Source organism: Diabrotica virgifera, chromosome 3 (genome assembly GCF_917563875.1).
Source record: "Diabrotica virgifera virgifera chromosome 3, PGI_DIABVI_V3a".
Classification (NCBI taxonomy): Eukaryota; Metazoa; Arthropoda; class Insecta; order Coleoptera; family Chrysomelidae; genus Diabrotica; species Diabrotica virgifera.
Window position 1 is genome coordinate 247145273 of NC_065445.1, and position 27873 is coordinate 247173145.

The following is a 27873-nucleotide window of genomic DNA, read 5'->3' on the forward strand; positions in this document are numbered from 1 at the left end:
AAAATCGTAGTTGGATCTTCGCGGGCGTCACCCAAGGATTTTGTAGAGGGGTATATTTTAATCCAATTTTAATTAAAGTAATTTAATTAGTAGCGTGATCGCTACAACTTTCTAAGTCAATACTTAGGAGCAATAGCGTTTCACAACTAAAAGAACTGCTTATCTAGGAAATTATTTACGATTACGTATTACTAGGGGTACATTTGAACTATTTTTGATAAATAAAAAGAAGAATAAGATGACATTTCCTTACTTTTTCTATTATTTGTCATTATTGTTTGTTTGCCAAGTTGGTTTTATTCAGATTTGTACTGTTACAGGTATTTTATTTATAGTATTGTAGGATTACATTCGTTTAGGTTTTTTATTTTATCATAAACGCGAGCCGAAAGCCAGTTAAGTGGCATTTGCCTAATAATAAAAAAAAACGCAATAGATCTATAGGTTTAACATATCATGGCCAAGTGACAGTAGTCAAAAAGTCAGAGAAAAGTCGAGTTGACATTAAGACGCTGATGATAGGGGGCAGACGGCCTATTTCATCAGAATAAAGACGAACGACGAAATAAGATAGCATATTTTTGATATAAAGCCGTTTTAGATGTTCAGTGTTAATTGCCGTTTACATTAGTTGTTGCATTATCCTTGTAATTTACGAGTAAAGTATTTGTTGTATCCTAAAATCGACCTGTACCCAAATAATCAACCCTAGACAACAAAAGAAAAAAGCCTACATTTTGGGGGCTCAACCGGGATAGAAGATAGAAGACAGATATATAATAAGGATAATAAGACAAATATAATAAGGATATAATATGGATTGAACGTGAGATCGACTGACGCTGACGTTTAGCCGCATATTGCCGTGCCGATATTGTTTTGAATGCTGATATGTTTTGAATGAAAACACAATGACGAACTCAAGCCGATGAAATGGTAATAACGAGTTAAACTATTAGAGACGATTTGCAAGGTAAGAGTTAGTAAGAGATTTTTTTTCAACATTCTACCAAGCGACTAAGGCGATAAGAAGATTGAACGTTATATTTTCAATGACATTTCCCTTTTGTTGATGTGCTGATGCAACAGAAAATTCAGATGAACTTTGAAAACACGTTTTAAGAAAAAGTTTTTTATATGAATGGACGATTAATTGATCTTGATTTAATTTCGTGTCCATTATAAAAACATTCTCGTATATTTTTTGTTGGCGATATATTTTCGTTTTAAGATTAGGAAAACGTTAATTTTTGTAGGTTTTATAGCACAAATATGCATTACTAAGGTTATTTCATTTTTTGAAAAGGTTTAATTTTTGCATGCTTTAGTTTTTTACGTAGTTATAAATATTTCTTTTGACATTGTTGAATATTTTTTGAAAATATTTTATTATGGCAACTTTAGGTTCTATTCATAATATTGACTATAATATTACTCACGCTAAGTTGAGAGTTGTTAAAATTTTGCATTACATTTGTTTTTCCACTGAAGGTGAACCTCGAAAAACTAGAAAAGCTTTGCGTGCTTTTCCTGGTTTTCGGCTCGACGACACTTCTGAACAATTTTTGAGTAAATGTAACGATGTAAGTGAAAAATTTGATCTTCCTGATTTAATTGCGATATGCCAAATTCTTGATTTGAATTATAAAAATGAGAAGCATGACGTGGTTGTTCGCATTTGTTCCTTTTTGAATACCTTCATTAACGACGACGAAACTGAAGATGACGAAGAGGAGGATGACGTATCAGATATAGACGAAGACGACGAAGAAAAAAGACAACTGGAAGACGAAAAAAGACGAACGCAAGAAGAAAAACGACGATTGGAAGACGAAAGACGGGAAAATGATGAAAGACGAGAAAAAGAGAAACGACGATTGGAAGAAGAAAGACGAAAAGACGCGCAAAAGACGATGAAAGACTTGAAGAAGAAGAAAGACGAAGACGTGAAAGAAGAAACGCGAAGGGCGAAATTATGACGAAGGACGACAAATATGTGATGAAAGACGTAGATATGAACGAAGTAATGACGAAGAAAGACGAAGATACGAAGACAGACGATATGACGAAGATATTCACGTATATGAAGAAATTGGAGAAAGAAGCTATAGCGCAAGCAATAACGCTGAAATGAGATCCGCGAATAATGGAGCGACTGGTACAAGACGACAGGAATCATTTGCATTAAGTTTTAGAGATGTGGAAGACAGCATAAGATCATTTAATGGAAAAGATGAATATCCTATTCGCACGTGGATTATCGAGTTTGAAGAAGTAGCTGAGATAACAGGATGGAACGACTTACAAAAATTAATCTACGCAAAAAAATGTTTAAATGGACTTGCCAAACTGTTTGTGCAGTCAGAAAAAGGCATCAGAAGTTGGCCTGATTTGAATAGATGTTTAATCGAAGAATTCGGAGTACATGTAAATAGTGCACAGATACATAAGATGTTGATGACGAGACGAAAAAAATCTGATGAGACTGTACAAGAATACATGATTAAAATGAGAGAAATAGCTAATAGAGCTTACTTAGAACAAGAAGTTGTTATAGAATACATAATTGATGGAATACAAGACGAATCATCCAATAAACTAGTGTTATATGGAGCAAAAGATTTTGCAGACTTTAAGGAGAAAATTAAACTGTATGAGAGGATACACGGTAAGGAAACTACTGGACAAGCTCAAGGCTTTAGAGCAAATAAAGAAGAATCTAAGAAAAACGAAGACATCGTTAAAAATGAAAAAAGAGAGAAGAATGACAGGAAAAGAGAGAACAACATTACTTGTTTTAATTGTGGAAATAGAGGTCACAGATCTAAGGACTGTCCAGATAAGTCCAAGGGAACGAAGTGTTTTAGCTGCAACAAATATGGCCACGTGTCAAGTAAATGTCCCAATAAAAATTCGACGAAGGCTACTACAGAAAACACAGCTTTGAATGTAATTGAGATTCAGCCAAAAACAGCGCTTAAACTTACAATTAATCAGATCACACTAACAGCTTTATTTGACACCGGAAGTGATATATGTACGATAAGAGAAGATGTGTATGACAAATTTTTTAATGATATTTGTTTAACACCCGACACCATAATGTTGAAAGGCTTAGGAGAAAATGCGAAAGTTAATACATTAGGATCATTCTCGACACAAACTGACGTTAACGATGAGAAGTTTGACCTAAAATTTCATATTATCCCAGAAGCTGCGACATCTTTTCAAGCAATAATTGGAAATAATATTTTACAACAAGCATCTGTTAGTATAAGAGATGATGGGATAGTAATGTGCAAGAGGACGGACGAAAACTTTATTATGCACATTATGCTTGACGAAAAAGATAAAGAAGATGAAGTAAAAGTAGCACATATTAAAGACGAAAAACATAGAGAAACTGTTAGGCAGTTAATGGAAAGTTATGAACCAAAGAAAACGAAGACGACAGAAATTGAAATGAAAATTGTCTTAAAAAACGAGGAACCAATTTATGAAAGACCCAGACGATTATCTGTTCCTGAAAAAGAAGAGGTAGATACGCAGATAAATGAATGGTTAAACGAAGGCATAATTAAACCTAGTTGGTCGGATTTTGCCAGCGCAATAGTATTGGTAAAGAAGAAGGACGGTCGGACAAGAATTTGCTGCGATTATAGAAAAGTAAACAAAAACATAATAAGAGACAGATTCCCACTTCCCCTCGTTGAAGACGTGCTTGACTGTTTACAAGGTGCAAAAATTTTTAGCACAATTGATTTAAAGAACGGATTTTTTCATGTTCCCGTAGAATCTAGTAGTACTAAGTACACATCGTTCGTCACGCCCAGCGGACAGTTTGAATTTCTTAAGTGTCCATTTGGACTGTGTAATAGCCCAGCAGTATTTCAGAGATTTATTGCTCACATTTTTAGAGAATTGACGGCTCAAAAATACGTAATTTATTATATGGACGATATTATCATTCTGAGCGCTGATATAGAAGAAGGGATATATAGATTAAAATTGGTATTGAAGTTAGCACAAGAATATGGACTGGAAATTAAAAAGAAGAAATGCCAATTCCTGCAAAAAAGAGTAGAATTTTTAGGATTTATTGTGGAAGACGGAAAAATTCAACCAGGTGATGCGAAGGTCATAGCAATAAAGAAATTTCCTGAACCTAAAACTCAGAAGCAAGTTCAATCTTACTTAGGTCTTACAGGTTATTTTCGAAAATTTATAGCCGGATATGCAAACATTGCAAAACCGTTAAGTGACTTATTAAGAAAGGATGAAGAATTTAGGTTTGACGACAAGCAAAAGAAGGCTTTTGAAACACTAAAAGAAAAACTAATAAGTGAGCCGGTGTTACACATTGATCGACAAGGTGCTTATACGGAACTTCACACTGATGCAAGCCAGCATGGTTATGGAGCATGTTTACTACAGCGGTCTATTGATGATTCCAAGCTCCACCCAATATATTATATGAGTAAAAAAACCACACCAGCGGAAGAGAAGTACACCAGTTACGAGCTAGAGGTACTCGCTATTATAAGAGCGGTGAAGAAGTTTAGAATATATTTACTTGGTAACAAATTCAAAATTGTTACAGATTGTGATGCCTTTAAGCGAACTATGGACAAGAAGGACCTTACAACAAGAGTTGCACGATGGGCACTGATGCTAGAGGAGTACCAGTATGAAATTGAGCATAGAAAAGGTACTCAGATGTCTCACGTGGATACTCTTAGCCGATATCCAAAAGTTTTAACGGTTACAGAAGAAGATGGTATAATACAAAGAATTAAAGTGGCTCCGGATAAAGACGAGCACATCAAGGCGATAAAACAAATACTTCTGACAGAAGCATATGAAGATTTTTGCTTAGAGCACGAAATATTATACAAGTATGTCAATGGATTAAAACTGTTAGTTGTACCGAGAAATATGCAGACTGAGATAATAAGAAGAAGTCACGAGATAGGACATTTTTCTGAGAGAAAAACTGAGGAAGTAATAGTTAACGACGAAAGAAGTTATAACTTGTCTTGAAAAGCAACGTAGAATATTTGGAAACCCTTCTCGAATGATAACCGACCGAGGTACAGCATTTCGATCAGAGGAATTTGAAAGATATTGCCAAGAAGAAAAGATTCAACATGTTCTAGTCACAACTGGAGTGCCACGAGGAAACGGTCAGGTTGAACGAGTGAATAGAACAATTATCCCTGTTCTTACGAAATTGAGTTTAGAAGAACCTACGAAATGGTATAAGAATGTTGACAGGGTACAAAGTGCATTGAACTCTACTTATCAACGAAGTATAGGTACTACACCTTTCGAAGTATTGGTTGGCGTAAAAATGAAAAATAAAGAAGACATTCGAATCAGAGAACTCATAGAGGAAGAGGCGATAAAAATATATGATGAAGATAGAAAAGAACTTCGAGAAAGATGTAAAGAACAAATATGTAAGGTACAAGCTGAAAACAAAAAGTTCGCCACAACGTGCTGTTTCGAACTGAGGTCTCATTGCACATCGCCGCTTATATAAAGCCAAAACGAGGCTACGAGAACGTTCCAGAGTGCCATCTAGTAGCGAAGTAACGAGTAGAGCCTTCGCGAATATCATGGAAAAGTATTGCGATGTAGACACAAAGATGTCGCGCTAGTGGGACAGATCGCAATTATTAAAATAATTGTTGAATTTTTTAAATGTATTTAGTTTGAATTTAAACAGTAAAGTAAAATAAAATTTGAGAAACCATCAGTTGTAAATTAGGAACGCTATTTTTGTCGCTATTTTGGTTTGGGTGATGAGTAGGGGGTCGTGAACAATTTTTTTAACAAAAATGGGTCGCGCTTTAGATAAGTTTATGAAACACTGCAGTAAACAGTTAGCCAGTTATAGCTGTTTAAACCTCTATTAACCAGCAAACACCCCCTTATTCGAGCCCTTTAAACCCGCCACAATTAAAAACTAAGGGATCTTACGGAATTTAATTTACACAGTCTTATAGCTCTTTAAAAATCCTACAAAATCATTTTTGAAGAAACTTTTTGTCGCCAAAAATGTATAGAATATTTTTCGAGGTATTCTCAAAAAACCCTCTTTGTCGAAAAACTGTTATTTTCAAGCGCGAATAACTCAAAAAATATTTTTTACGAAGAAAATGTACAAAACATTTTTTTCTTAAAATCACATTTTCCATCGAATTACATGGTTAAAATGTAATAAAAAATTCCCACCCCCGAGATGGGGTGGCAACCACCCCCAAGGTTTTAGCGTATGAAAGCAGCATGATATAGAAAATGATCCTTGGACTATTCCCTACCTTCTGTGAAAATTTCAAGTAAATCCGTGCTGGACGAAAAAATGGCGAGCCAAAATGCTTCATTTCCTCAATCGACTATTGGGGCCGACCGACCGGCTCTGTCCCGTCATACAGCTGACCTACTATAATAACTTTTATTTATATTTAATTTAGAATGTGTGTACTGATTTTCAGCCTTAGTAAATGGATTTAATTACCTTCGTAGGTAAGCAACTTTGATACCCTCTCAGTAACCCCTCTTCTACGTTTCGCTTGACCGACCGCAGTATGTTTCTCTACACACTCACAGTAATCAACTGTGAAAAATCTAGCTTTAGTAAACTCATATAGATTTTTCAGCACTGCCTCTCCGTCTATAACAAGATCCGCTTATAATGAGGTAATTAGTCTGCCATTTCAGTTCTCGTTATAGAGGGAGTCTACCGTGTAGTAGAGTAGCAGGAAGCATATCTCTATAACATTGAATTCTTACAGGTGATTTCAGGAATATCTTTTTAACGCTTGCTACAGTCGAAAAAAATAAAGAATACCAATGAACGATCACATCAATCACATATTATTCAGATTATTAATACTATAGTGGATATATTGAGCTTTACCCCACTAATCAATCACTCTGTATGTAAAAGTTATTTTGAAAAAAAGAGCATATTTTTTTTATTATAAAAACCTTCAAAAATAAGCACATGTACTTATGTATACAAATAAAGTAAATGGTAAATAGGGGAGTGCATTTAGATTTTCACTTCGGAAAAAATCAAACAAGATAAAACTTTTTGTAATTTCATTAAGAAATGTTTAATAAACAACATATCAAAAAGTTCTACTCGAGAAGTGGGTACTTCATTTTTTATTAAACAAATGAACAGCGAAGTTAGATGTTTTTTTAAATGACTCCGAAAATATAATTTTTAGAATAAAACTGACTTGACCATTAAAAAAATTCAGAAAACTTTACAAAAAAAACCTTATATAAAGATTTTTCTAAAATTAAATCTCTAGCTTCTGTAATTTTTTATTTATAACGCTAAAGTCACCCTTCTCACACACATTGGCGCACTGTAAACTAGCGTTGGAAGAAGTGCACGGTTGAGTTTTTTAAATGTAATTCTTTAACTGCTGGATCAAAAGAAATTTTACAAATTGTACATGAAAGAAGATGAAATAAGCTATCTTATAATTGTAATAAAAAGAAATAAAATTTATGGACATAAGTACGGTGTGGGCGGAAAGTGAGCCTTACATGAATTTTGTTTAAAAATGATTTGAAAATGTGTAACTAATACAATTTTACTTATAAAACTCTCAAATTTGCACAACTTACCTCTCAATTATCTTACTAAACGATGTTTCATTCAAAAAAAATCTCAAAAATTTAATTCAAATAATACGATGTCTCAAAAAATGTAATTTTTGAAAACTTCGTAGTTTTACAGAATTCCCACCGCTTTAAGACGGTATTACTCAAGTTTGAATAAATCTAATACAATTTTTTTGATATTTTTTTAAAGCTTAGGATGTAAGTTTTAAAAAACACTGAATTATTTTAGTTTAAAAATGAAATAAATAATTTCTTTTTGAGAAAACTAAGAAAGATAACAAAAATGTAATACAAAAACCGAAAATTACCAGCTGAAAAAATGTATATACAGAATGATCAAAACTTTTTTCTGTAAAACTTACCTAAAATACATTTAATAATAAGCTTCAACAATAATAAATGTTCAACAAAAAAATTTTTTTTAGCTCTTATACAGTATGTCTGCGTAACTTGGAACCTATTGATAACTTTTTTAATATCAGTTTTACGAAAAAAAGTTATTCTTTATAAAATACTCTGTATCGTATATAACATAAGATGCAACCATCAAATATCAGATTTTGTTAATTTTGTACGAGGTATGTCAAAAAATATGAATTTCACTCAAGAGTAAAGTACCTTTATATTTCACAATATCGAAAATTTTTATAAAGAAAAGTTGTTTGGAATTAAAAACTATGTTCCAGTATGTAATTATATCCTTCTAATCGAAAATGTGCTTTTTTTTAAATATTGTTTCAAATTAATTATACCCAACATAATTAAATTTTCACTTATTATTTATGACAACTATTTTATTATTAATTTTATGAAGAAATTTATTCGTCATAAATAGCTGTGTGTGGTCTAACACTTAGTATGCAAATATAAAAATTATATTTTATCAATATTATACGAGGTATGTAAAAAAATTATATTTCGCGCAATAAATATGCACCTTTATAGTTCACAATATTTCGATTAGAAGAGTGTAATTGCATATTGACACATCGTTTTTAATTCTGAACAACTTTCCATAATAACAATTTTCAGTATTATGAAAAATATAGGTATTTTACTCCTAACTGAAATTTTTATTTATTGTCATATCTTGTACAAAATTGATAAAAATTGATATTTTATGAATGCATTTAAAGTTTCAGAATACGCGGAGCTTTTTACTAAGAATAACTTTTTTATTTATGATCCCATTGCAACAATTTTTTGAATATTGAAGAGATAGATTTTGAATAATTTGATCTTTCTTTCTAATACATTTTAATTTTTAATATTATTGTGAAAATTATTTGTTTATCTTTTTTTAAGAATGAAATTCCATATTTGTTTGATTGGATTCTACTTGTTTTTCATTTAAATATCCGCCATTTTGGATCCGCCATTTTGAAATTTAAATTTTTAATCTTTAATTCAGATTCAACAACCTGTTAAAAATAAAGACAATAAATGTTTTAGAAAAATGTTCTTTTTTATGTTCTTTTAGGAAAATCCGCATTTTGGATCCGCCATTTTATAGTTTATAATGTTAACATTTAAGTTAGGTTTATCAAAGCTCTCAAAAATAAATATATGTAGAAATAAATACATTTTGTAAAGAAATTATGATTTTACAACTATTTTTTAAGTTATCTGCCATTTTGGATCTGCCATTTTATAATTTAAATTATCAAAATTTGATTCAGGTTCAGCAACCTCTCAAAAATATCCACATATATGTATACAAACACGTTTTATAAAAAAAAAATCGGATTTTACAACTACTTTTTAAGGATTTTTAGGAAAAAATCCGCCATTTTGAATTTGCAAATTGTAATGTCAGATTCGGGTTCAGCATAATCAAAACTAAAATAAAAACATTTTTTATCAAAATAAAATGTTGAATTCACCCATATTCATAACATTATTTATACAAAACAATTGTTATAGTTTAAACAATTAGCGGCGAAATTTGTGAGTAGAACTTTTTACTTTAACATATTTATAAACTAACAAAAAAAGTTTTAGAAAAATATAACCTTGTTTGATTTTTTCCGAAACATTGTATCTTTTCGTTCTAATTGCACTCCCCTAAAAGAGGTAACAACTAATTTTATTTAGAGTGGTAAATAGGGGGAGATTTTCACGATGTTTTTTACCAACAAAAAGGGGCCAACTTTATTTTGAGCGTAACTCGTTTGGAATAAAAATAAAGCTTCTTTAAACAAAACAAAAAAATTTAATGAAACTGTCCCGAAAATTGTTTCATTTTTTGTTTATTTCACTTTGAAATATTCGATTTGGAATGTGACGAAATTAGAACGTATTTTTGACGACCTATAACTTTGCTTTTAGTGGGTTTGTAGACTTCATTAATACACCATTTGTTCGTTTTTTTATAAGCTATCATTTTGCTATGAATATTTTTTTCAATAAAATAATTACTTTTTGAGTTATTTGCGAAAAACCGCCTGAAAACGTGTTTTTTTGTCGAAAAATAAACATGTTCGATCGCAAATAACTTGAAAAGTATTGACTTATATAATATATAAAAAAAAGAATATGTCTGTACTTTGTACGGACGTAAGAAGTTATACTTCTATTATATGATTTCTTAAAAATAAATATACTTTAAACAGTTTGTTTTAATTTTTTTTAAACACCAAACTAATTTTGTGCTTACCGCGTTCAAAAAAATAAAAAAAAAAGTATACGATTGCTCCGGATTCCAACTCAAGACCTCTCGATCTCTAGCCGAATGCTAGGATACGCTAATAGGAAACCAAATACGCTACGAGGACAGTGTCTGTATCGGTTCGGACGTACCTAATAGTCTAAGAGCTGGGAGCGGATTTTGTGCGTGATAAGTAATATAGAAAAACTATATGGGGATATGTTGAACTAGTTGTGTACATTACTTTCCCCAACGGCCAGAAACCAGAGTGGGGGCCGAAGGTAGATATAAGGGGTCAAAATCTCGGTTTTTATTTTTTTTTGTGGCGCTCTTGATATAGTTCACCAAAATTTGGGAATAAATAGGTCATGACGTAACTAATTAAAATCTCCAGGGGCGGAAACCTGCGCGGCCGACAAAGGGGTCGGGGAAGGGGTGAGTATAAAAATTATATTGGGTTTTTTGTGACGTTCCTGATCGAGATAGTGCACCAAAATTTGGGAATAAGTAGACCATGACATAACAAAGCTAAATCCCCAGAGCCGGAAACCAGAGAGGGGGACGAGGGTAGTTATAAGGGGTCAAAGTCGCGGTTTTTACTATTTTTTTTCTGACGCTCTCGTTTGGGAATAACTAGTTCATGACGTAACTAAGGAAAATCTCTAAGGGCGAACGCTGCATGTCCGACAAAGGGGTGGGGCAGGGGTGAATATATAAATTATAATTGGTTTTTTGTGACGTTGTGATCGAGATAGTGCCCCAAAATTTGGAAATAAGTAGGTCATGACATTACTAAGTAAAATCTCCAGGGGCGGAACGCTGCGTGAGAGAAAAATGTTGTGTTGCGTCACAAAAAAAAATAATACAAACTGCGACTTTGACCCCTTAAAACTACCCCCATCCCCCACTCTGGTTTCCGCCCCTGGAGATTTTGCTTAGTTACGTCATGATCTACTTACTCCCAAATTTTGGTTCACTATCTCGATCACGAACGTCACAAAAAATCCCTTAAATTTTTTATATTCCCCCCTGCCATCACCCCTTTGTCGACCACGCAGCGTCCCGCCCCTAGAGATTTTACTTAGTTACGTCATGACCTACTTATTCCCAAATTCTGGTACACTATCTCGATCATGAGCGTCACAAAATAAATAATAAAAACCGCTACTTTGACTCCTTATAACTACCCTCGTCCCCCACTCTGGTTTCCGGCTCTGGGGATTTTACTTAGTAATGTGATGGTCTACTTATTCCCAAATTTTGGTGCACTATCTCGATCAGGAACGTCAGAAAAAACCCCTTTTAATTTTTATATTCACCTCTGTCCCCACCACTTTGTCGGCAACGCAGCGTTCCGCCCCTGGAGATTTTAATTCGTTACGTCATGGCCTACTTATTCCCAAATTTTGGTGCACTATCTCGATCATGAGCGTCACAAAAAAAATAATAAAAACCGCGACTTTAACCCCTTATAGCTACCCTCGTCCCCCAATCTGGTTTCCGGCTCTTGTAACGGTCACGTTACGTGCTCTTTTCTTATTTGCTCTAAAAATTAGCTCTTTAATTATTATTATAATTATTTTCCCTCGGTCTCTCATTTAAATTCTCTAATTTCTCGTAAAGGACTTCTGACGTGACGTCACACTTCGGTGAGGGAACGTACTATGTACGCCACCTATCGAGCAATCGTAGGTCTGTTCCTTTGTTTTAAGTGTAACACTAGTTCTTGAAAAGTGTAAGAAAAGTGTAAAAGTGTTACACTTTCTTGTTTCTTTGTTTTGCTAGTGTTTACACTTTTTTTCACGATACACTCAACTTCTGTCGTAGAACGGGTACAACTCGTTTCTTTGAAACAGCTGTAGGAAAAAAAGTGTAACACTTTTCGACACCTACCTCCGAGACGGTGGTGGATATTACACTCGTCCTGCGCAGTATCATCCAACCGGAGCCAGCTGTTTAGCCGTTAAATGTGTTTGTTTACAAAAAAGATATATTTCTTTTTAGTTTAATTTAAACTAGATTTATAAATTGAAAAAACTAAAGTAGTTACAAGTTTTAATTTAATTTTGCTTAAACTCCGAGTGGCACTTTCCTGTAATTTTAAAATTATCACTTTTCAGTGATTTTTTTAATATGCTTTTATGTACCTATGTTCAACAAAGCATTTCCTTTAATTACAATTAAGCCAAAACATCGCAAATCCTGGGCCCTGGACTACTAAAGGTATCCGGTATCCGCATATCAGCCATGAATATGCGTTCACTACTCTACATCAAGAAATTTACTTTCCAATGGCTCTGTCACTGAATATATCACCCAGTACAGGAAAACCTATTTAAAACTTATAAAATCAGCTAAAAAATCGTACTATCAAAATCGTCTGAGAAGCTCTAAAAGTGTTGCAAAAAGAAACTTAGTCCATAATAAACGATCTTCGAAATAAAATTCACCCAGCTTAAACATTTTTCCTTTCAGACCCTGGAAATCTAAATGAATACTTTGTTAATGTGAGTAAAAATATAACATCAACTATTTTGTCACAAGATCCGGTTTCCTATCTCATTAATTCATTCTGTATATGGCCAGTTGATCTGCCATCTGAACTGATCCAAACAATCAATGGTATCAAAAACAAATCTTCCTATAGTACTGATAAAAATTTTCTTAAATCTCCCAGGACATGTGTTGGGAGTCCTCATCTCGCCAATTAATGATTCTTTTGAGAAAGGTAAATTTCCAGAGTACCTAAAGACAGCTATCATTATTCCTCTTCATAAGGGTGGTGAAAAATCAATTCCTGCAAGTATATATCTATTGCATTACTACTGGTACTCCAAAATTATTGAGAGACTCATAAAAGCATGACTTATGTCCTTTCTTGTTGAAAACATTTTATTACAAAATCAGTTTGGCTTTTTAAATAATAAATGTACTGCTGATGCCATGTTTTCTGTACTACATGATGTTTATCAAGCACTGAGCAATAATCTTCACACTGCCACTGTTTTTTGTGACTATGCCAAAGCTTTTGATTGTGTAAATCATGAAATTTTGATAAAAAAAAACTAAATTTCAATGGAATTCGAAGTATTTCTTTGAATTGGTTTCAATCTTACTTGGATAGTTGGAAACAACTGGTTAGAGCAAATAATACAGACTCTAGTCTCCAAAATATTGTATGTGGGATCCTCTACAAACCACAAGGTTCAGTATCAGGTCCTCTACTTTTCCTTACGTTTATTAATGACATCCCTAGTTTAAAAATTGATGGAAAAAAATTTCTTTTTGCTGATGATACCAGTATTACTTGGAGCAACTCAAATATTGCTACTACACCTTCTGATCTACTCACGATAAAAACCTGGTCCGATTCTAATTTACCTTTTTTTAACATAAAACAGTAGCATTATCCTATACAGGAGCTTGTCAATCTTTACCTCTTAACACATTGACAGACACAACTGCATATGAAGCCACTTACTTCATAAGATGTGTCTACATCTAAAGTGTGTCTGTGAATGTGTTAATAACAGCCAGATCAGTATTGTTGATTCTGTAAAGTTTCTTGGTATTTTTTTTAGATAGCAATCTTAACACATTCGCGGTCATGACTGCATATGAAGTCATTTACTCCATAAGAATACGTGTATAAAATGACAGCGTGTCCGCGAATGTGTTAAGGGTTAAACGGGTCTAAAGGGATAAACGTTGACTGAAAGCGATATTATCTTTAATACCTGTGGTGTCTTCAACATTTAATGTCTGACTAAATTATTCTGTATAGGCAAAAAAATTTAAGGAATTTTGAATTAATTAGTTTTCAAATAAGTACATTTACCAGCAACAGTCGTAACGTAATTGTGTCAACTCGACATTATTTAACTAGTTATTTGAATTTAATACCCTAGCTAGGGCGGTATTTTTCAAAATAAATATTGAAAAATAACGCCCTAGGGCATTATAATATAACTGACTTCGAAATCGTGTAATAATATTAATGTCCGACTGGTATATTATTTGACAAATAATGACATGATTTTGAAGTCAGTTTGATAAATAATGACACGATTTTGAAGTCAGTTAAGTATGATATAATGCCCTAGGCCCTAGGGCATTATTTTGAAAAATTACGCCCTAGGGTATTAAATTTAAATAACTAGTTAAAAAACTATGGTTACCACAATTATGTTACGACTATTGCTGGTAAATGTACTTATTTGGAAAACTAATTAATTCAAAATTCCTTCAATTTTTTGCCTATAAAGAATAATTTAGTCGGACATTAAATGTTGAAGGCACCACAGGTATTAACGATAATATCGCTTTCAGTCAACTTATATCCCTCAGGCCAAAGGCCCTCGGTATATACACCATTGACCTCAAGTGTTATTATCCTTATAATACCCTTGGTACCTTAATAACTATACTCTCACAATCAGCCCATAGAAGGTGTCAAACAAATAAAATATTTGGGAATCATACTTGATAATTTATTAACATTTAAACGATTACTTTATTGATTACAGTTAATTTATTTAATGGAAATTAAGATAATAATAATAATAATAATGTTTATTCAAAAATAATCAAATAAAAATCTTCCTGAGACTAAAAACATATTTAAGTGTATAATTAATAAGAATTAACATAGGAAGCCACAAGGAAATAAATCTGCACGTAGCTATAGCCCAAAGTAACTCCTGTTATTTATCCAAATCTTTACTAGTCAAACACATTTGTTTTGAAGTTCCAGCAGTTTCTTCTTTTTATACCTTTTAAATATCTGGTGGTTGTTCCTAAAACAAAGACATAAATAAAAATTCTACATTGTGTACCTTAAAAAAATCATAAAAATGTGGAAAGTATCACAAGAATAAAGAAAAGTCCCAGATATAAAATTCACTATTAAAATAAAAATAGTAAATAATTATTTAAATCTGACACTTTTCTTATTGGAACTTCTTTCTGGTAACATCCTTAATCTCTGACTTTTACAATTTATAAGACAAGAGATGATGAATAAAGAAAGGGAAAAGGACTCTGCAGTATACAGTTACATTCTGCTTTCATTAATCTAGAAAAAAGATCAGAAAGATAATTCAAAGTCCGAAATTGTAAAAGTCAAAAAGAGATTAAGGATGTTACCAGAAAGGGGTTCCAATAAGAAAAGTTTCAGATTTAAATAATTATTTACTATTTTAATAGTGAATTTTGTATCTGGGACTTTTCTCTTTTCTTTAAGAGATATCGCTGAAGCATCCTAATAGTAGATAACTATTTTTGAAATTCCACTTAAATAGACAATTTGATTTCGTTTTGATTCAGAGGTGTGCAGGAAGCTCCACTGGGGACGCCGTAAGGCAGAAACAGCTGTCTGGAGATTGTGTATCGCCTCTGGATCGAAAGGAAACATAAACTGTCTCTTCACTATCACAAGAGTATTTTAATATTTTTATTGAATAAAAGTAGTCAAAAAAGGACTAGTTGGTGGAGCGAAGAGATAAAAATAGCTGTGAAAGAAAAGAAAGTACCATGGAGAGCTTATCTAGAAAATAACAGTTAATAAGCAAAGAAGCTTGTGAAAGAAAAAGTTAAAAAAGCTAAATTGGAACAGTGGGAGAGATTTGGAGAAAAGATGGAGCAAGACAGTAGTAGGACAAACCAAAAATTGTTCTATAAAGGTCTGAAAAAATGAGAGGTAAATCAGGTAGTACTGTCGTGCAAATAAAAAAAATAAAAATGGAGAAACACTTACCCAACCACAAGATATAGTTAATAGATGGAGTAAATATTTCAAAGAGTTGAGTAATGAAATAACAATGGAAGAATTAACGGAAGCCATTGCAAAAATGAAAAATGGTAAAGTGGCAGGAATAGATAATATCAAAACACGATTGTTGAAATATATGGGGGAATCTGCATTACACTACTTACACAAATTACTGATAACAATTTGGAAACAGAAACGCATCCCAGAAGATTGCAGTAATGGCTCTTCTGGTAAAGAAGAGAGGTAAAAAAGTAATGTTCAAATTAACGAGGTATTTTCATGCTAAGTGTACTGGCTAAGATTTATGAATGAACACTGGAGATGAGACTGAGAAAGAAAGTGGAACATCAACTAGACGATGCACAGAAAGGTTTCTGACCTGGCACAGTGTCCAAGATCATATATTTACTATAAGACAATGGAAAAAGCCTTTGACAAGGTACCCGGACATCACATTTGGAAAGGGCTTAAACTGTTCGATGTTTGAGGAGAACTAATTGATGCAAGTAAAATTTATGTACTGGAACATTGTGCGAGCATTAAACTGTGAATCAAACAAATTTGCTAATACACAAGGAGTAAGGCAAGGTGGAGTTTTAAGCTCACTGCTATTCATTATATTATATATATGAATGAACCAATAAAAAAATGCAGTAGAGTCCCGAAAATTAGATTTAGGTTACCATTGATTAAAAAGTATAACTGAGTAAATGTGTATTTGCAGATGACATTGCATTGATACCAAGTTCAGAGAAATCTTTACAAAGCAACCTAAATTTATAGACGAGAGAACTTGCAGACAAAGGAATGAAAATAAAATTAGCAAAGACCAAAACTTTACTTATTTCCAAGACACCGAGAGAAATCCATATAAACCTAGACGGAAATTTAGTAGAACATATGAACGATTTTGAATATTTATAAACTATAATAGACAAAAAATGCAAAAAAAAATGAACAACAGAATTGCTAAAACATCGCGATTATATCACTCCCTCACTACAGGTTTCATTAGCAAAAGAGAAATTAGTGAGAAGACAAAAGCGACAGTATATTATATACCTCTCTTCTCTGCTTCATGGAAGTGAAACATGGCTGGCTTTCCTAATAATTAAGCTTGAATTATCACATCTTTATTATTATTGTAGACATTTAAAATCCTTATTAATTGAATTACATTAAACTTACCACTTATAAAATGTTTACTTTTCATATTTTAATTTTAGTTCCCTTATATCTGTTCTTCTTGTGGCTTTTATCCATTGTCCCCAGCTTTGTTTGGATAATTCATTTAAATGTATTGCATGGGGAGCCTTGGGAACAGTACAAAATAAGACTTTTCCATGTCTGCCCTACTCCCACAATTTACAACAATACAAGTTACATGTATAAGCTTCTCAAGAAAGCCCTTGCTACTTGCAAACTGATAACTGCTATGGACTAATTCAGTTCTGTAGGCGATAAACTACTTTATATTTGATTTGCTAGCACAATTTCGCTGCACAATCGACAATAAAAAATAAAAACGAGCAGTTCTTTACAAATGTAAATAGTAAATATTAGGATTAGGTTATGTTTTGTGCCCCCAGTTAGGCCATATTCGGAAGTTCCTTGTCCCTTTGCTTGATTGGCACACCGATATATTCGTTTAATACTGTCCGCTGTCACGAGTCCTAGTTATATATACCTTATCTATGCACGAGCCGCTGTCACATCCGCTGGAATTTACACTCAAATGTCCATAGAATTTCTGACACTTACACTCAAAAGTGTAACACTAAAAAACAAAGGAACAGACCTAGTATTTCGTGTTCTGAGGTCGTCCTTGTGACAGTCGGAAAGAAACTCAGCTGAGCTTTCACTTTTAGTTGGGAATTGTTCAGAGTGGCATGGGACTAAATTTAGATCAAGTACCGGTTAATACCTAGTTTAAAAAAAAGAAAAAAATGTGAATTCCATTCCAACCCATTGAGGATTATTTGGGAGAAATAATTATTCTTCCAATGGGGTTTTCTATACAACATCATCGAGTCTCATGCCACTCCCTTGAAAACTTAGACCTCCCCGTACCATCGGAGAGGTAGGACAATTTCCAACCACAAGTCATCATGGGTAGTAATTTTGGGAACAAGCTATTTGGGGACATTCCGGCTCCTTTTCATTCTACACCTGGACCTACAGGAGGTACCATTTCGTACCGTCCAGGTGCTCATTTTGGGATGCAGTAGCGGACTTTTAGGAGTCATTTGGATTTGTTTGGGAACATTTAAGTTTGTGTGGATTTGAGTAACTATAGTGTTTATATTTCAGACATTTGGTTAATGTAATATTTCTTTTCAATTTAGCTTAACTTTGGTTTTTATTATAACATATTTCAATATTAGTGTATTAGGTTCCCAAACTTATTTACGATATATGGTAAGTTACTTGTGCACAAGGTAATAAGCCTAGAAAATTAGGTTTTTAATACTTTATTATTGCTTTGATATTGGTTTATGTAATTCGGGTAAATTTATTTTTTAATATTACTAGCTTGTTTCCCAAATATTTTACTGTTATTCGCTTTATTCCATTTGTTCGGTTAATTTAGGTCATCGTCGGTATTTATCTGAACTTCATTTCTACTTTAGTCAATTGTATATTTATCTTTATTTATTCATTATTGTATTTTCCCTTAGTGAGGCTTGGGCCTATTTATTTGTAGTATTTTCATCTTTGTCAGTTTCCTTTAGTTGTACGTAGCAGGCGTACTATAACCATTTGGTAGAAGACATATGTAATTTTGTACACTATATGTAAGTAAGAGGTACTTATACCTGTAATTTTGTAACAGATAACATTATTGTTGTTATCTTAGATATAACTTTTTGTATAACTTATGTCATTTTAGAGTCACATGATATACACTTTGTGTAACTCAGAGATTGTCAAAAATCTAGTAGTTATTTTTAATAAATATTTATTTATTTTGTATATCAATTATTTTATTATTCCTTTATGTTCATTATTACAGGTTTAATATATTTAATATTTGACAGCAGTGTAAGATACCTGGGAAAATGATCGAAGATCATTTTCATGGCGCCCATGATTAGTTAGTTTTATTTATTTTGTTCGTCTTTAGTCATTATTCATCTCCATTCATTTTCAGTACATTATTTTTATTTTATTATTTCACCTTTTAGTCATCATTACTATCTATATAGAGCTACTGTTCTTCGACAGGCATGCAAACGAGCCGTATCCATCCTTGAGTGTCAAGTGGTTTTCTTGCATCTCTTGCTAGCCAACTCTATTCAGTTTGCCTCTGTCTCTTCCCACTTCTACTTCTATCCCTTCTAATCCCCCTTTCTTCAGTACTACTGCACTTTAGTAGTATTTTTCCTATTGCGGCTTCTCAACGTAGAAGCCACTTCATCCTCTTCTTTACATCTATATCTCTACATATTATGTCTCATATATTTGTCCCATAGCTTACATCAAGTTACACAGATTTTTTTCTTACTTCTGTTGGAGTATATATTTTTACTTTCACTCCAACAGAAGTTTTCTTATTTTTGTTACACTCTGGGGATTTTACTTAGTTATGTCATGGTCTACTTATTCCCAAATTTTGGTGCACTATCTCGATCAGGAACGTCACAAAAAACCCAATTATAATTTTTATATTCACCCCTTTCCCCACCCCTTTGTCAGCCATGCAGCGTTCCGCCTCTGGAGATTTTAATTCGTTACGTCATGGACTACTTATTCCCAAATTTTGGTGCACGATCTCGATCATGAGCGTCACACAAAAATAATAAAAACCGCGACTTTGACCCCTTATATCTACCCTCGGCCCCCACTCTGGTTTCCGGCCGTTGGGGAAAGTAATGTACACAACTAGTTAAACATATCCCCATATAGTTTTTCCATATTACTTATCACGCACAAAATCCGTTTCTATCTCTCCGACTATAATGACAATTCACGGTAACAAACAGACAAGGTGAAGTATAAGGTTTGTTCGTAGTACGATCCAATTGATCAGCAACCGTTGCCAACCATCAGACGCATGCGCAGTGAACAGTTAGCGTTGCGCAGTTAACAGTTAGCGTTCGTAGACTACGAACGCGCATGCGTCTGATGGTTGGCAACGGTTGCTGATCGTTCTACGAACAAACCTATAATAAATATACAATAAAATGTTTTAATAATACTCATCTTACTCCTGAGGAAGACAAATCCAAAGACACAAAAATTATAATAAAAATAACACTAATATATTCTTTTCACATCTTTTCTTGCACTGATATATTTATACATAACTTGAAAGATTTAGCAACTAAACGCCGTACTGTCTGTGTGCGCATGCGCGCAGTATTATGAAATTTTACTCTTAATCGCGCCTAAAGAAGTATAACTTCAAAAAAACTATAGAACGAAAGTTGCTTAGAATTAGTCATTTTATCCATTTCTGGACTTATTTTAAACACGCATTTTTTCACTCCCATGTAAAAGCAACCAACAGCACAAGTTCAACTTTGAAGTGGAGAGTAATAAGTAGAACCTAAATCTAAAAATTTACGCAATTCGGAGTTGACCCTGAAAATTACACTCCAAAACGATTATTTACTGGACTAGTAGAGAAAACAGAAACACTAGCTTCTAAAACATACATATTTATTTATATCAGGTTTGTTCCAACATGAACTTTTGGACGGTCCAGAAACCGTCACGAAACTACTTGTACCGTTTGTTGTGCGCATGTTCGTAATTGTATCGCCTAGTTATCGTCCCATGACGGTAATAATAGGTTTGTTCCAACATGAACTTTTGGACGGTCCAGAAACCGTCACGAAACTACTTGTACCGTTTGTTGTGCGCATGTTCGTAATTGTATCGCCCAGTTATCGTCCCATGACGGTAATCATATATTTGTCATTTTTATTGGTGACAGCTTGTGTGCTTTTAGTCGATCAAAGGCTCAAAAACTTTAAAGAATTAAGTCCTAGTGCGCAAGTCAGTCCAACCAGCACATTATGCATTTGCCCGATTACTGAAATGATCATCACGAAACCGTCACCGAAAGATCACAATTCTTGTTGGAACAGTGGGAAGGACGATCCGATGACGATCATATTTTTGTTGGAACGGATTTTGTTTACTGCGCAGGAGCATTACCGTTTCGTGACGGTTCTCGGTCGTGTTGGAACAAACCTACAATATTTGTTGGTGACAGCTTGTGTGCTTTTAGTCGATCAAAGGCTCAAAAACTTTAAGGAATTAAATCCTAGTGCACAATTCAGTCCAACCAGCACATTATGCATTTGCCCGATAACTGAAATGATCATCACGAAACCGTCACCGAAAGATCATATTTTTGTTGGAACGGATTTTGTTTACTGCGCAGAAGCGTTACCGTTTCGTGATGGTTCTCGGTCGTGTTGGAACAAACCTATCATTTTTCTATTCTCATACTATAATATATCAATTATGATGTCACTACCTGTATCATAATGTTGGTTTGTATTTTAGGATATTTCGAAAATGAAAATAAAATGAAAGTTTTGGAAAAACTCATCGAAGATTCATCTTACAAAGGAAATGATATGACTGGACAAGCAGAAGAAAATACATCAAATAGAAACATGAAAGTTGTGATTGGAAAACGATCTTGTAAATGTGAAGTTTGTTTTAAGCAGTTCTCTCACGAATCTTTTTTGAAAAAACATTTGAGAGTGCATACTGGGGAAAAGCCATACAAGTGTGAAAGCTGTTCTAAGCAATTTTGTGAAGCAAGTACTTTGAGAAATCATTTGAGAGTGCACACTGGGGAAAAATCTTACAAGTGTGAAATTTGTTTTAAGCAATTTAGTAGAGCAGATAAGTTGAAAAATCATTTAAGAATACACACTAGAGAAAAATCTTACAATTGTGAAATTTGTTTTAAGCAATGTGCTAAACCAGGATATTTGAAAAAGCATTTGAGAGTGCACACTGGGGAAAAACCATACAAGTGTGAAATTTGTTTTAAGCAATTTAGTGAAGCCAGTACTTTGAAAAATCATTTTAGAGTGCACACTGGGGAAAAACCTTATAAGTGTGAGATTTGTTTTAAACAATTTAATCTAGCAAGTCATTTGAAAAGACATTTGAGAGTGCACACTGGAGAAAAACCATACAAGTGTGAAATTTGTTTTAAGCAATTTAGTGAAGCAATTAATTTGAAAAAACATTTGAGAGTGCACACTGGGGAAAAACCATACAAGTGTGAAATTTGTTTTACGCAATTTAGTCGAGTAGATCATTTGAAAAGACATTTGACAGTGCACACTGGAGAAAAATCTTACAAGTGTGAAATTTGTTTTAAGCAATTTAGTGAAGCAATTAATTTGAAAAAACATTTGAGAGTGCACACTGGGGAAAAACCATACAAGTGTGAAATTTGTTTTAAGCAATTTAGTGAAGCAATTAATTTGAAAAAACATTTGAGAGTGCACACTGGGGAAAAACCATACAAGTGTGACATTTGTTTTACGCAATTTAGTCGAGTAGATCATTTGAAAAGACATTTGACAGTGCACACTGGAGAAAAATCTTACAAGTGTGAAATTTGTTTTAAGCAATTTAGTGAAGCAGGTGATTTGAAAAAACATTTGAGAGTGCACACTGGGGAAAAACCATACAAGTGTGAAATTTGTTTTACGCAATTTAGTCGAGTAGATCATTTGAAAAGACATTTGACAGTGCACACTGGGGAAAAATCTTACAAGTGTGAGATTTGTTTTAAACAATTAAGTCATGCAAGTGATTTGAAAAAACATTTGAGAGTGCACACTGGGGAAAAACCTTATAAGTGTGAGATTTGTTTTAAACAATTTAATCTAGCAAGTCATTTGAAAAGACATTTGAGAGTGCACACTGGAGAAAAATCTTACAAGTGTGAAATTTGTTTTAAGCAATTTAGTAGAGCAGATCATTTGAAAGCACATTTGACAGTTCACAATGGAGAAAAATCTTACAATTGTGTAATTTGTTTAAAGCGATTTACTCAAGCAAGTAATTTGAAAAAACATTTGAGCGTGCACACTGGAGAAAAATCTTATAAGTGTGAGATTTGTTTTAAACAATTTAATCTAGCAAGTCATTTAAAAAGACATTTGAGAGTGCACACTGGAGAAAAATCTTACAAGTGTGAAATTTGTTTTAAGCAATTTAGTAGAGCAGATCATTTGAAAAAACATTTGACAGTGCACACTGGAGAAAAATCTTACAAGTGTGTAATTTGTTTAAAGCGATTTAATCAAGCAAGTCATTTGAAAACACATTTGAGAGTGCACACTGGGGAAAAACCTTACAAGTGTGAAATTTGTTTTAAGCAATTTAGTAGAGCAGATAAGTTGAAAAATCATTTAAGAATACACACTAGAGAAAAATCTTCAAGTGTGAAATTTGTTTAAGGCACCCGAAGTCCCATTTAACATTACATTATGTCGCATAGCTCTGTAACCGAAGCACTTATGTCCGATTTCACCAAAGATACCTAAACAGTTGCCTTACTAAGTAATTCTTATCGAAAGGAACTTTCTAAGTCAATACTTAGGAGCAATAGCGTTTCACAACTAAAAGAACTGCTTATCTAGGAAATTATTTACGATTACGTATTACTAGGGGTACATTTGAACTATTTTTGATAAATAAAAAGAAGAATAAGATGACATTTCCTTACTTTTCTATTATTTGTCATTATTGTTTGTTTGCCAAGTTGGTTTTATTCAGATTTGTACTGTTACAAGTATTTTATTTATAGTATTGTAGGATTACATTCGTTTAGGTTTTTTATTTTATCATAAACGCGAGCCGAAAGCCAGTTAAGTGGCATTTGCCTAATAATAAAAAAAAAACGCAATAGATCTATAGGTTCAACATATCATGGCCAAGTGACAGTAGTCAAAAAGTCAGAGAAAAGTCGAGTTGACATTAAGACGCTGATGATAGGGGGCAGACGGCCTATTTCATCAGAATAAAGACGAACGACGAAATAAGATAGCATATTTTTGATATAAAGCCGTTTTAGATGTTCAGTGTTAATTGCCGTTTACATTAGTTGTTGCATTATCCTTGTAATTTACGAGTAAAGTATTTGTTGTATCCTAAAATCGACCTGTACCCAAATAATCAACCCTAGACAACAAAAGAAAAAAGCCTACATTTTGGGGGCTCAACCGGGATAGAAGATGGAAGACAGATATATAATAAGGATAATAAGACAAATATAATAAGGATATAATATGGATTGAACGTGAGATCGACTGACGCTGACGTTTAGCCGCATATTGCCGTGCCGATATTGTTTTGAATGCTGATATGTTTTGAATGAAAACACAATGACGAACTCAAGCCGATGAAATGGTAATAACGAGTTAAACTATTAGAGACGATTTGCAAGGTAAGAGTTAGTAAGAGATTTTTTTTTTTCAACATTCTACCAAGCGACTAAGGCGATAAGAAGATTGAACGTTATATTTTCAATGACATTTCCCTTTTGTTGATGTGCTGATGCAACAGAAAATTCAGATGAACTTTGAAAACACGTTTTAAGAAAAAGTTTTTTATATGAATGGACGATTAATTGATCTTGATTTAATTTCGTGTCCATTATAAAAACATTCTCGTATATTTTTTGTTGGCGATATATTTTCGTTTTAAGATTAGGAAAACGTTAATTTTTGTAGGTTTTATAGCACAAATATGCATTACTAAGGTTATTTCATTTTTTGAAAAGGTTTAATTTTTGCATGCTTTAGTTTTTTACGTAGTTATAAATATTTCTTTTGACATTGTTGAATATTTTTTGAAAATATTTTATTATGGCAACTTTAGGTTCTATTCATAATATTGACTATAATATTACTCACGCTAAGTTGAGAGTTGTTAAAATTTTGCATTACATTTGTTTTTCCACTGAAGGTGAACCTCGAAAAACTAGAAAAGCTTTGCGTGCTTTTCCTGGTTTTCGGCTCGACGACACTTCTGAACAATTTTTGAGTAAATGTAACGATGTAAGTGAAAAATTTGATCTTCCTGATTTAATTGCGATATGCCAAATTCTTGATTTGAATTATAAAAATGAGAAGCATGACGTGGTTGTTCGCATTTGTTCCTTTTTGAATACCTTCATTAACGACGACGAAACTGAAGATGACGAAGAGGAGGATGACGTATCAGATATAGACGAAGACGACGAAGAAAAAAGACAACTGGAAGACGAAAAAAGACGAACGCAAGAAGAAAAACGACGATTGGAAGACGAAAGACGGGAAAATGATGAAAGACGAGAAAAAGAGAAACGACGATTGGAAGAAGAAAGACGAAAAGACGCGCAAAAGACGATGAAAGACTTGAAGAAGAAGAAAGACGAAGACGTGAAAGAAGAAACGACGAGCTTAGACGAAGACGCGAAGGGCGAAATTATGACGAAGGACGACAAATATGCGATGAAAGACGTAGATATGAACGAAGTAATGACGAAGAAAGACGAAGATACGAAGACAGACGATATGACGAAGATATTCACGTATATGAAGAAATTGGAGAAAGAAGCTATAGCGCAAGCAATAACGCTGAAATGAGATCCGCGAATAATGGAGCGACTGGTACAAGACGACAGGAATCATTTGCATTAAGTTTTAGAGATGTGGAAGACAGCATAAGATCATTTAATGGAAAAGATGAATATCCTATTCGCACGTGGATTATCGAGTTTGAAGAAGTAGCTGAGATAACAGGATGGAACGACTTACAAAAATTAATCTACGCAAAAAAATGTTTAAATGGACTTGCCAAACTGTTTGTGCAGTCAGAAAAAGGCATCAGAAGTTGGCCTGATTTGAATAGATGTTTAATCGAAGAATTCGGAGTACATGTAAATAGTGCACAGATACATAAGATGTTGATGACGAGACGAAAAAAATCTGATGAGACTGTACAAGAATACATGATTAAAATGAGAGAAATAGCTAATAGAGCTTACTTAGAACAAGAAGTTGTTATAGAATACATAATTGATGGAATACAAGACGAATCATCCAATAAACTAGTGTTATATGGAGCAAAAGATTTTGCAGACTTTAAGGAGAAAATTAAACTGTATGAGAGGATACACGGTAAGGAAACTACTGGACAAGCTCAAGGCTTTAGAGCAAATAAAGAAGAATCTAAGAAAAACGAAGACATCGTTAAAAATGAAAAAAGAGAGAAGAATGACAGGAAAAGAGAGAACAACATTACTTGTTTTAATTGTGGAAATAGAGGTCACAGATCTAAGGACTGTCCAGATAAGTCCAAGGGAACGAAGTGTTTTAGCTGCAACAAATATGGCCACGTGTCAAGTAAATGTCCCAATAAAAATTCGACGAAGGCTACTACAGAAAACACAGCTTTGAATGTAATTGAGATTCAGCCAAAAACAGCGCTTAAACTTACAATTAATCAGATCACACTAACAGCTTTATTTGACACCGGAAGTGATATATGTACGATAAGAGAAGATGTGTATGACAAATTTTTTAATGATATTTGTTTAACACCCGACACCATAATGTTGAAAGGCTTAGGAGAAAATGCGAAAGTTAATACATTAGGATCATTCTCGACACAAACTGACGTTAACGATGAGAAGTTTGACCTAAAATTTCATATTATCCCAGATACACGGTAAGGAAACTACTGGACAAGCTCAAGGCTTTAGAGCAAATAAAGAAGAATCTAAGAAAAACGAGGACATCGTTAAAAATGAAAAAAGAGAGAAGAATGACAGGAAAAGAGAGAACAACATTACTTGTTTTAATTGTGGAAATAGAGGTCACAGATCTAAGGACTGTCCAGATAAGTCCAAGGGAACGAAGTGTTTTAGCTGCAACAAATATGGCCACGTGTCAAGTAAATGTCCCAATAAAAATTCGACGAAGGCTACTACAGAAAACACAGCTTTGAATGTAATTGAGATTCAGCCAAAAACAGCGCTTAAACTTACAATTAATCAGATCACACTAACAGCTTTATTTGACACCGGAAGTGATATATGTACGATAAGAGAAGATGTGTATGACAAATTTTTTAATGATATTTGTTTAACACCCGACACCATAATGTTGAAAGGCTTAGGAGAAAATGCGAAAGTTAATACATTAGGATCATTCTCGACACAAACTGACGTTAACGATGAGAAGTTTGACCTAAAATTTCATATTATCCCAGAAGCTGCGACATCTTTTCAAGCAATAATTGGAAATAATATTTTACAACAAGCATCTGTTAGTATAAGAGATGATGGGATAGTAATGTGCAAGAGGACGGACGAAAACTTTATTATGCACATTATGCTTGACGAAAAAGATAAAGAAGATGAAGTAAAAGTAGCACATATTAAAGACGAAAAACATAGAGAAACTGTTAGGCAGTTAATGGAAAGTTATGAACCAAAGAAAACGAAGACGACAGAAATTGAAATGAAAATTGTCTTAAAAAACGAGGAACCAATTTATGAAAGACCCAGACGATTATCTGTTCCTGAAAAAGAAGAGGTAGATACGCAGATAAATGAATGGTTAAACGAAGGCATAATTAAACCTAGTTGGTCGGATTTTGCCAGCGCAATAGTATTGGTAAAGAAGAAGGACGGTCGGACAAGAATTTGCTGCGATTATAGAAAAGTAAACAAAAACATAATAAGAGACAGATTCCCACTTCCCCTCGTTGAAGACGTGCTTGACTGTTTACAAGGTGCAAAAATTTTTAGCACAATTGATTTAAAGAACGGATTTTTTCA

General features: G+C 33.4%; 1 protein-coding gene and 1 long non-coding RNA gene across 2 annotated transcripts; one reads left to right on the forward strand and one right to left on the reverse strand.

Annotated features, from left to right (window-relative positions):
- On the forward strand, window positions 1–26128 carry LOC126881653 (uncharacterized). Its single transcript, XM_050646032.1, has 2 exons — window positions 1–444; window positions 23964–26128. The coding sequence occupies exon 2, from the start codon at window positions 24914–24916 to the stop codon at window positions 25673–25675; it is 762 nt and encodes a 253-aa protein (XP_050501989.1). The 5' UTR covers window positions 1–444; window positions 23964–24913; the 3' UTR covers window positions 25676–26128.
- On the reverse strand, window positions 14768–17691 carry LOC126881654 (uncharacterized). The gene is made up of 2 exons (XR_007696952.1): window positions 17250–17691; window positions 14768–15087 (listed from the first exon to the last, which is right to left on the reverse strand). It is a non-coding gene; the product is annotated as an uncharacterized LOC126881654 (long non-coding RNA).
- Window positions 26129–27873: the final 1745 nt, after the last annotated feature.